Here is an 11,606-nt window from a genome sequence, read left to right on the forward strand (position 1 = left end):
GATGCTGTGTGGAAAACCAAAACGAAAGATCACCTTTTTGATGAACTGAACCGCTGTGGCTGCATCACACTTACTGACCGGCTCTGCCTCAACCCATTTCATAAACTCATCCACTACCACCAAAAGGTGTGTCTTGTTATCCTTAGACCTCTTGAAAGGTCCAACCATGTCAAGTCCCCAGACTGCAAACGGCCAAGTAATTGGAATCATCCTTAACTCTTGAGCCGGCACATGAGCTCGTCGTGAGAATTTCTGACATCCGTCACATTTGCTGACTAGATCCTCCGCATCAGCATGAGCCGTCAGCCAATAGAAACCATGACGAAAAGCCTTGGCCACAAGAGATTTTGACCCGACATGATGGCCACAATCCCCTTCATGGATCTAACGAAGTATCTCTTGGCCCTCCGCAGGCGACACACAGCGTTGAAACGCCCCAGTGATGGTTCGGTGATGTAACTCGCCATGAACAATCGTTATATATTTGGACCGCCTGACGACTTGTCTTGCCAAGGTCTCATCCTCAGGCAACTCTCCCGGGGTCATATAGGCCAAATATGGCACTGTCCAATCCGGGATGACGTGAAGAGCTGCCACACAGCTATGCCTCCGGGTCTGGCACTACTAGTTCTTCCTCTGTAGGTACCTTGATAGAAGGATTATGCAAACCATCGAGGAAGGTGTTAGGCGGCACCGGCTTACGTTGAGATCCTAGCCGGCTTAAAGCATCAGCCACCTCATTCTTCCTTGGATCAATGTGCTCCACTTGATAGCCTTTCAAGTGCCCAGCCACATCATCTACTTCACAATGATAAGCTGCCATAATAGGATCCTTGGATTCCCACTTGCCTGATACCTGTTGGGCCACGAGGTCTGAATCGCCCAAGCACCTTACCCGGCTCAAGTTCATCTCTTTAGCCATCCGGAGACCATGGAGTAAGGCCTCGTACTCAGCTGCATTGTTAGTACAAGGAAACATAAGCCAGAGCACATAACAAAATTTGTCACCTCGAGGGGAAGTTAAAAAAACTCCAGCCCCCGAGCCTTCTAACTGCCTGGACCCGTCAAAGTGAATAGTTTAATATGTGTTATCTGGCTTCTCCTCAGGTGCCTGCAACTCTGTCCAATCATTGATAAAGTCCACCAAGGCCTGAGACTTAATAGCAGTACGCGGCATATATTTCAAACCATGAGGCCCAAGCTCAATAGCCCACTTGGCGACCCGTCCTGTTGCCTCCCTATTCTGGATGATGTCTCCCAAGGGGGCAGATCTTACCACAGTTATAGGATGACTTTGAAAGTACTGCCTCAACTTCCGGTTTGCCATAAACACTCCGTAAACAAGTTTCTGCCAATGTGGATACCTTTGTTTAGACTCAATGAGCACCTCACTGATGTAGTAAACCGGCCGTTGAACCGGATGCTCTTTGCCTGCCTCCTTGCGCTCCACCATGATGGCAACACTGACAGCTCGTGAATTAGCGGCCACATATAACAACAACGGCTCTTTATTGATGGGAGCCGCAAGGACCGGTGGCTCAGACAACTGTCTCTTTAAATCTTCAAATGCAGCATCAGCAGCCTCACTCCAGACAAAAGTGTCCATTTTCTTCATCATCTGATACAGCGGTAAGGCCTTCTCACCTAACCGGCTTATGAACCGGCTTAAAGCGGAAACACGACCCGCCAGTCGCTGAACATCATTGATGCACGTCGGTTTAGCCAGAGAGGTAATCGCCTTGATCTTCTCCGAATTAGCTTCAATGCCTCTGTTTGAGACCAGAAAACCCAAGAGCTTGCCTGCAGGTACACCAAACACACACTTGGCCGGGTTAAGCATCATCTTATAAACCCGACGATTATCGAAGGTCTCTTTCAAGTCAGATATCAAGGTTTCCTTCTCTCTGGACTTCACCATGATGTCATCCACATAAGCATGAACATTGAGCCCAATTTGATCGTGGAGACAGTTCTGCACACATCGCTGATAAGTCGCCTGAGCACTCTTGAGCCCGAATGGCATAGATACATAAAAGAAGGCTCCAAACGGAGTGATGAAAGCCGTCTTCTCCTGGTCCTTAACTGCCATTTTGATCTGATGATAACCAGAGTAAGCATCCAAAAAACTTAAACGCTCAGAACCCGCCGTAGCATCAATGATTTGATCAATACGGGGGAGAGCAAAGGGATCAGCTGGACAAGCTTTATTTAAGTCCGTGTAGTCCACACACATCCGCCAGGTGCCGTTCTTCTTGAGTACGAGCACCGGGTTAGCCAACCACTCTGGGTGAAAAACTTCAACAATAAACCCGGCCGCTAAGAGCCTGGCGACTTCTTCTCCAATAGCTTTTCGTCTCTCTTCGTTGAACTATCGAAGAAACTGCCTAACCGGCTTATACTATTTATCAATATTGAGAGTGTGCTCAGCGAGTTCCCTCGGTACACCCAGCATGTCAGAAGGCTTCCATGCAAAGATGTCCTGGTTCTCACGGATGAACTCGATGAGCGCGCTTTCCTATTTAGGATCCAAATTGGTACTGATGCTGAATTGCTTAGAAGATTCGCCTGGGGTAAAGTCAACAAGCTTCATCTCAGCGGCTGATTTAAACTTCAACGCTGGGTCATGCTCTGTAGTTAGCTTCTTCAGGGAGGTCATATCCGCCGGGTCAACATTGTCTTGATAAAATTTGAGCTCTTCCGCTGCACAGGCAGACTCAGCATAAGCCGCGTCGCCTTCTTCACACTCCAAGGCTACCTTTCGACTCCCATGCACAGTGATGGTGCCCTTGTGACCCGGCATCTTGATCTGCAAATAAACGTAACACGGTCGTGCCATGAACTTAGCATAAGCCGGCCACCCAAACAGAGCATGATACGGACTCCAGATTTTGACTACTTCAAACGTCAATTTCTCAGCCCTGGAGTCATACTCATCTCCAAAGGCCACTTACAGTTCAATCTTGCCAACTGGGTAAGCCGACTTACCAGGAACCACTCCATGAAAAACACTGTTGGATGTCCTCAAATTCTTATCAGTCAACCCCATGCGTCGAAAGGTCTCATAATAGAGGATATTGGTGCTGCTACCTCCGTCCATGAGTACCTTAGTGAATTTATATCCACCAACCTGAGGTGCTACTACCAAGGTTAACTGACCCGGATTATCAACCCGTGGAGGGTGATCTTCTCTGCTCCATACAATGGGTTGTTCTGACCACCTCAAATAACGAGGAACTGCCGGCTCAACAGAATTCACGGCCCTCTTATGAACCTTCTGGTCACGTTTGCATAAGCTAGTGGTAAACACGTGATACCGCCCACTATTCAACTACTTCGGATGGCTTTGATAACACGACTGTTGCTGCTGTTGCTCTCCTTGACCAGACTATTGTTGATTATAGCCGCCTTGATGTCCTTGAAAACCGGAGTTTGAACCGCCGCCCGGGCCATGAAAACTGCCAGCTCTTGAACCACCGCCGGACCCAGAATTGTCACCAAACGCGTTGAATTCTTAAAAGCTTTCATGATCGCGCAATCTTTCCATAAGTGGGTGGCGGGTCGTTCCCGGGTGCCGTGTCTCGGGAAAGGCTCATTGAGTAACTGCTCAAGAGATGGGCTGACCCACCAGATCGAGGGGGTGGCTTTTTACCTTATGCATTAGCGTTGGCTACAAACTCCGGGTTACCATCCGCCTTATGCTTATTTCCACCTTGATTCATCGGGTTATGCTGCTGACTCTTTCCATTGCCGTTCTTCTTTCCCTTCCATGTCCTTTCCTCATCAGACGCGGGATCCTTGGTACTATCAGAGTCGACATATTTAACTAAAGCCGCCATCAGCGTACCCATATCGTTGCAATCATGCTTAAGGCGCCCCAATTTCTGCCTCATCGGCTCAAAGCGGCAATTCTTCTCCAACATGAGGACTGCAGAGCCAGCATCCATCTTGTCAGATGAATGTATTATCTCCTTGACCTGGCGTACCCAGTGAGTCATGGATTCACCCTCCTCCTGCTTACAATTTGTCAAATCAACAATCGACATAGTTTGTTTGCAAGTGTCTTTGAAGTTCTGGATGAAACGGGCCTTTAACTCTGCCCATGAACCAATGGAATTGGGTGGCAAACTCTTTAACCAAGATCGGGCCGTTCCATCTAACATGATGGTGAAGTACTTAGCTATTGCTGCGTCGCTGACCTCTAACAGCTCCATGGCCATCTCATAACTTTCGATCCACGCTCCGAGTTGTAAGTCGGCCGTGTAATTCGACACCTTTCAAGGTCCCTTGAAGTCCTTGGGTAGGCGCACATTACGCAGAGCCGGTACCAAACAAGGAACACCGCCAGTTCTAGTGGTTACTCCCGTCTCAACGGAAGTCGTCGGATACTCTGGGAAATCTTGATGAGTCGTCTGTTGAGCCGCTAGCTGAGCCGCCCACTCGTTCTCCTGACGTACTCGGTCTTGCACCGGATTATAGCCACCGGGCTGGTTACGGCGCTGGGCGTTGCTTGACAAAGCTTCAGACTCCATGTGCATGCTGTAACTCGGACTCCGGTTTTGACGAGGCGGTGCTAACCAAGGCGGAGGAGTTGAATGAATCATGTCCCGGCTGTAAGAATAAGTCTCTTGCCGAGCCAGGGCCGTCTTGAGAAGTTCTCTGACCCTCCGAGTCTCCACCGCTGTCGGGTCATCACCGTCCACGGGGAGAGCCGCCAAGCGCACCGATGCTGCAATTAAGTTCTCCATGGGGTTGGAAAAGTGACCCGGCGGTATCGGCACGTAACGGGGCGGAGCCATACTCCCATGAGGAGGTGCCATCTCCCGAGGCTGAGCCGGTCCTCCTGTTCCGGCTGTCATAAACTGATTTGCATCTGGCGGGTTACTTGGACCGGCTCCGGGTGTAGCGAAAAGATTCCGAGGATCATAAACCGGAGGTAAACGGGACTGGGATTTCTGATGTCTCCTCCACATCACCTCATTGGACGCGTTTAGGCTCATCCCGAGCTGGTACGCTTCTGACTGTAGCCGATGCGCTCATGCATCTAGAGCCGCCCGCTCTACGGCTAATCTAGTGTCCTCAGCTGCCAAGGCCTCCTTGGCCCGAGCTATCTCCTCACGCACCCGTGCCACCTCCGAGTCATGCTCATCTTTATTTGCGGGAATAATCGTGGCGGTTAACAGGGTCGTAAGCTTGTCCATGAGATCTATCAGCACCTGAGCCGGCGGGCGCACAGGGCCTCCTGCCCCGGCTGCCCCCGTCCCGGACGTTATTGTTGTAGCGGCTGTAGAATTTTGGTCGGGTTGAGTCCTAGCCATGAAGACTCCCGCCCATCTTGGCGGCTCATAGGGGTCCAAAATACTAGTGCCATCGGAACAGCCCCCAAGCACGGCGCCTTGCACTTGGTATAGTGAATCTGTTGAACCGGCGGACGAATCACCGTCCGAGAGGACGGCCGTCTCACCACCATCTTCAGATCCTTCAGAAAGTTCCTCTCCGTGGATGCAGCCCATGAAGGCATGCTTCATGATGGGTTGAACTCGGTCCTTTCTCGCACGCTGAGCCGTCTCGACGAGGTCGATGCAGTTGTCCAGCTCAGGGCCCGGTTCACCGATCCGGCCGATGAAGACGTGGATTTCGCCGAAGGGGACCCGGTACCCGTACTCAATTGAGCCGGCGTCGGGGCCCTAGCCTTCGTCGTCGACGTAGATCTTGCCGCGACGACTCTTGGTCATCCGGCCCACTATGTATCCCTTGAGCCCTTCGAAGTTGCCCTTCAAGAACTCAAATCCATCGTGCACTGGCCCCACGGTGGGCGCCAACTGTCGTGGAATTGTCACGTCAGATGTCCTCGTGAAAGGACATAGTTGTGGAGCCATCGCAACTAGGAAGCTTGAAGGGGTTAATCGGGACAAAGGACACAAGAGGTTTATACTAGTTCGGCCCCTTATGGTGAAGGTAAGGCCTACGTCTAGTTGGGTTGGTATTGATGTTTCGATGATCAGGGAGCGAGATACGCTATACCCGGCTCTCGATGAGTTGTTTCCTTTTCTAAGCCGCCAGCGGGTCGTCCCCTTATATACATGGGCGGGCGCCCTGCAGCCTACAGAGTCCCGGACCACTTATAAACAGTGTCCGGCTCGGTGACTAGTTAAATCTACCTTATGATACAAGTCATGCCATTATGGCGGTTTACTACGACGGGCCTTAAGTCGCCTGTGGGCCTTAGACCCTTTACTGAAACGCCATCTTCATGCTTGGTCTTGGACTTCTTTCTGGTGAGTCTTGTTTGCGTAACCCGGCCCCTCCTGGGCGGCTTACACAAATAGTTATATCCCCAACATCTTCAATATTAATCAAGTAGGAAGTAGGGTTTTACCTCCATCGAGAGGGCCCGAACCTGGGTAAACATTGTGTCCCTTACTTCCTGTTACCATCAGCCTAGAGGCACAGATCGGAACCCCCTACCCAAGATCCGCCGGTTTTGACACCGACAACGGCGCCTGCGTGCGTCGTTATCCTCCTTTGAGGCGTCGTCGGGAATCTTCACAGCCTCTACTCCCGGATCAAGTCCTTCAGGTGAAAGCCCAGATCCTGGTGCAGGGTCGGGCGGTGGCGTCATCCTCAACGTCGTTCTCCCCTCTTTAGGGTACCGCCTTGAAGACTTTGATCCCTTTGGTGCTTCCTACGATTGGACGTGCACGATGGCTCCTTTGGCAACGATGACGGCGGTGAGCAATATCGAAGGCGTTGGTTTGGTCGTGGTACTCGACTCTTCTTCTCTGGCATGTTCGTGGGATTGCCTCAACTATATGTTGTTGTGAAGTCGAAGCCGCGGTGGCGAGGCCTGGTGGTATACGATGACGCGCGACCGGTGGTTCGTCCGGTTGCCCTCTGTGACGCCAACCTCGCCTATTTTCCTCGTAGCTCACCGTCGAAGTCGGAGTTGCGCTGTCTAGTGTGGACTGTATGGAGTGTTGTGCTGCAGCTATTAGGGCTGCTGTTTTTTTTTCTTTTTCTTTGATCTTCGGGTCTTCTGGTCCTAGGACCTTCACCACCTTGTTGTTTTCCATTGCTGTCTGCTATTATCAATGAGTGCCAGCGACGACAGATCTTTCAAAAAAACTCAGCATCCTGAAAGTGTTTATAGGAGTGCTACCTCCATCTAGGTGAATAAATCATTCACGTAGTTCTAGGTCATCGATTTAAGGATTTAAATATATGTTGTATGTCATTAAAAGTATATCACTAGGTTTCCACACGGATGTAGTTTCTAAATATATATTTTTTGTCACATATAATACATATTTAGATAGTTAAATCGTCGACCTAGAACTACGTGAATGACTTATTTACCTAGGCGGAGGTAATAAGATAAATGTGTATGCGTGTACATGAGTGTTACCGTGTTAAAACAAAATCCAAAACAAAAGAAGTGTAAGAAAGTTGACTTGTCCCGGGCATCGACTTTCCGTTTTTGGATAAATGATACATCTCGAGCATTGACTTAAAGGCAGGCGCCAAGTGTTACTTGTACGGCGCATTTGCAGCTGTATATTTTTTTTTTCAGGACCATTATTGCATTACTTACTCAAACAAAAACCAGGATAAAGTAAATGTTCCATTGACCCATCGACAGGCTGGATAAACAAATTTCCAAGAAAATCTTAGACCAAGACAAATGCAGAGTGATGATGCATGGTGGTGGGCTGGTGGCCGAGGTCACAGTGATGATGACCGGGTCGGTCGCAACAACGTGGGCAGGCAGAGGAGATGACCCGCAAGCCCGCGGAGCACCACCGGCCACCATCGGCATGTTCCCCCCGCCCGCCCACCCACCTGGATGCGGTCGGCGCGACCCCACACACTCTCCCACCTTCCCACCTCGGGCCTTACCCTAATGGCTATATATACAACCTTCGTCGATCTCCTATTGGACACAAGACAAATCAGGAAACAACTGACAATCAGAGCAGCTCGCGGATCGGTTCATGGAGTTCGACAAGCGCACGGGGACGCCTTCTCCCCTTCTCCCCCGGAGCGCCTCCACCGTCACCTACTGGTGCGTCTCGCGCTCTCGCCTGGCCGCATTCGGTTTCTTGAGTTCTTGATGTGTTCGTTCTCGTTCGTGCCATGGATCATCGTGCATTCGTGCTGACGCCGCTTTGTCTGTGCGTGCAGCTGCGGCCGGTGCGGGTACGACCTGAAGCTGAGCTCGTCGGCGCGGGACACGGCGGGCATCGTGGGCTCCGGCGCCGGAGGGGCGAGGCGACGGGACTGGCGGAGCGCGGCCGTGGTGGTGTTCGACTCCATCGACGACGCGCGCTTCGGCCACCTCGACGAGTTCCGCTGCCTCGACCTGCGCGCGCGCCGCCTCTTCGCGCGCCGCACGCGCCTGCTCTGCCGCAAGTGCGGCGCGCACCTCGGCTACGGCTACGACGACAACAGCACCGCCACCAGGCCGCCGCGGTACCACATCAAGATCCGCGCCCTCCACCCCGCCTCCTCCGATGACGCCTTCTCCGCCGCCGCGACGCCACCGCCGCCCGACAAGCCGGCGGATCCGCGATCTTGATCTGCGTTGCCATATGGCATATGCCCGTGCGCACATTCCGTCCATTTTTTGTGTTTCCATTTCTTTTCTTCCTTTCCGTCGACGCGAACGGGAATTGCTGTTCGCGCTCGCTAGTGTACAAATTGATTGATTGGAAATTGGAATCAAATCTTCCTTCTGATATTTTGATTGATTGATTACCCCTGGCAATTGATTGTGTCGCTAATGTACAAAACTGACTGATTGATTGTATTGAATTTATGCATCAGCCAATTTATTCAAAAAATAAATTGATGAAGAGTGACGGGTGACATATTTCTACATATTGAAATAGTTTTTTAATTTGATTGCTCCCGGAAGACGCGGCGACGCCGCGGTCCCATGTTGCGTTTCGTTTAGGGCCGAATGCAGAGAAGGACTAATTGAGAGAAGTTTAAGAGGGTTGACTCATCATCTCCCTTATTGATTGTATTTTGGATAATGATTGATGATCACGAGCATTTGACTTATTGAAGCAAATGTCACTTACACGACAGACGCATTATTGCATTGTATACTCCTCACTTGTCACTGTGATAAGATAGTGACTTGGTGAGGTTCTTGTTGACCAACTAAGCTAGATACTGTCATGAATTGAAGTGGCATATATCATGGATTTCTGTAGGAAACTAGGAACCAAACCCGCGAAAAATATCAATGTTCTTGGTGTTTCACACTAATGATCAAATTGTTGAGTACATAGGCAATTTTTCGACTAATTTAATTCATAGATAAATCACTAGCACAAAAACCTATTGGCCTCTCTCCTATACAGGAACCGGAGAGGCGCAGCCACGTGGGACTCTCCGTTACTAACTGGCAAAAATAAGCGCGTAGATGGTGAGCTCGGCTGGGCTCATTTCCGCAACGCGCGGCACGGCGGGCGGCGGCGGAGGAGGAGTGTGCGAGGGCCTCTTCTCTTCTCAAGCTTTAATAGCATGTAGAAGAGAAACCCTTATAAAGAGGTTCAACTCCTCTTCTACTTTCAGGGTGGAACTGAACTTCCCCTACACCTAGTGCCAAAAAATCCATATGGACCCTTAGAGATTTTCAGAAATTGCTATATAGGCCTAAAGTCCATCCCAAATTTCAGCGCAAATAACGTGGTGATAGCACCCGCAAGTATAAATGAGGCAATAGAAATATAAATGTAGGAATTGGATGGCATGGTTTGTTCAATCCTGATTGAATTGAATACGTATAAATCCTTACATGAGTTGTTTGGTTAAGCCACACGAAAAGCATCGGAAGTTTTCCAAAGAAGTTTGGCGTGGATATACTTGTCATGGGAACAAACAGAACTTCCTATAGTCTCTAATTGGACAAACCAAACAAGCTATATGGAAATAAAATCGTAACGAATAGGATCCTCCAAAATTCATGTGGAATTTCTTTGAATCAAAGAGGCTGCAAAAGAGGCTTGCATAACAACACATCGGTTACTGAGACTAATGAATAAAACACCTCATGTCAGGTTCCCTCCAAAATTCTTGTGAAATAGCCAAAGTCCATATAAATTTCAATGAGTTTAAGATATAAATTTACTTGGTTGAAATGGTACCAAAGAATTTTTCAGATAAGAATCTTATCTTCCAAATTTGTAACTTTGTTTGTAACGGGCTAAGACAATGAAAACTTATAGAGTGATAATAATTGAGCATACATCGATGGTGGTTAAAAAGCCACTATCTAGGCATACAAGAACATGTATGCGGAGGAAAAGGCAAAGTCGCCCCAACTCGCTCTTTCTAGGGCAACATGGGTGGTGCCACCACTGTATCAAACCCAAGTCCTCCTTAATGGGCCTCCTCGGTGACGTTGGCGTGCATGTAGATGGTGTGGTGTTCGTTGGCCCTATTTGTATGGATCATGCACATATTATCCCTTTCAGCCACTATGTGTGTGTTCAGTCGTGGTCTTAGTGTAACAGGTGTGTCTCGTCCATATCCAAGTGTCGTGGGCCACCTTGCTTGTCTAGACTAGAAATTTGAATCAAATTTTATTTCTGATATTTTGATTTATTGCTCTCTGGATGACGCGGCGATGGTGCTACTGTCCCACTTCGTGATTTGGTTCGATCCAAAGGCACGAAGATAAGTTAAGACACACTCGGCTCACTCTATTATTGATTGTATTCTAGATAATGATTGATGATCTCGAGCATTTGACTTCTTGTATCAAATGTCAATTATATGATGCATTATTGATTTATATACTCCTTCGATAAAAAAAGATAGTGACTTAGTGAGGTTATCCTTGACCAACAAGCTAGATAAACTAGCAATGACACGTAATGGCGGAAATCATGGATTTATGCAGGGACCAAAACCATGAAATATTAATTGTCTTCATGTTTTATGCCAATCAAATAATGCGTAATAAAGAAAAAACATGAATTGAATGTCATGTATTGTTGTATCCTTATTGAATTGAATACGCTAAATGGGTATTGGAAGATGTTTGGTTACACCATACGGAAAGCACTAATTTTTTTTAAAGAGACTAGGTGTATGAGATAGTTGTCATGAAATAAACAAAAGCTTACATAGTTATTTTATAACTATGCAAACAAAACATAAGGAATAGGAATATAGGATCCTCCAAACTTCAGGTCTATTCCTTTGAATCAAAGAAGTCGCAAAGATGTACTTTTGATGACACACATAAAAACACATCAATTGTAGTAAAAAATGGAAGAAAGTGCCTCATATTTTGTTCCCTCCAAAATTCCTATATAATAGCCAAACTTCATAGGAATTTCCCAGGATTTAATGTACACACACACACACACACACACACACACACACACACACACACACACTAGGTAATTGCCCGTGCGTTGCAGCGGGATATAAATATTCTTCTTCTTTCAATTGCGCACATTAAGCACCGTGTGTTGCCGGTGCCTTCCCTGTTTTTTTACCTCCCAATTACTATCTTCTTGTTATTCTTCCTCCATCCTCTATATCCAACTCCCATTCAAGCTCGACACCATTGTCAATAGTACATCTGACTC

The 11,606-nt window shown here is 48.4% G+C and overlaps 1 protein-coding gene across 1 annotated transcript; it reads left to right on the forward strand.

Moving 5' to 3' along the window:
* The first annotated feature begins 7,836 nt into the window (after positions 1-7,836).
* Positions 7,837-8,781, forward strand: LOC123087209 (uncharacterized protein At4g08330, chloroplastic). Its single transcript, XM_044509154.1, has 2 exons — positions 7,837-8,059; positions 8,179-8,781. The coding sequence occupies exons 1-2, from the start codon at positions 7,989-7,991 to the stop codon at positions 8,570-8,572; spliced, it is 465 nt and encodes a 154-aa protein (XP_044365089.1). The 5' UTR covers positions 7,837-7,988; the 3' UTR covers positions 8,573-8,781.
* Positions 8,782-11,606: the final 2,825 nt, after the last annotated feature.

Source organism: Triticum aestivum, chromosome 1B (genome assembly GCF_018294505.1).
Source record: "Triticum aestivum cultivar Chinese Spring chromosome 1B, IWGSC CS RefSeq v2.1, whole genome shotgun sequence".
Lineage (NCBI taxonomy): Eukaryota > Viridiplantae > Streptophyta > Magnoliopsida > Poales > Poaceae > Triticum > Triticum aestivum.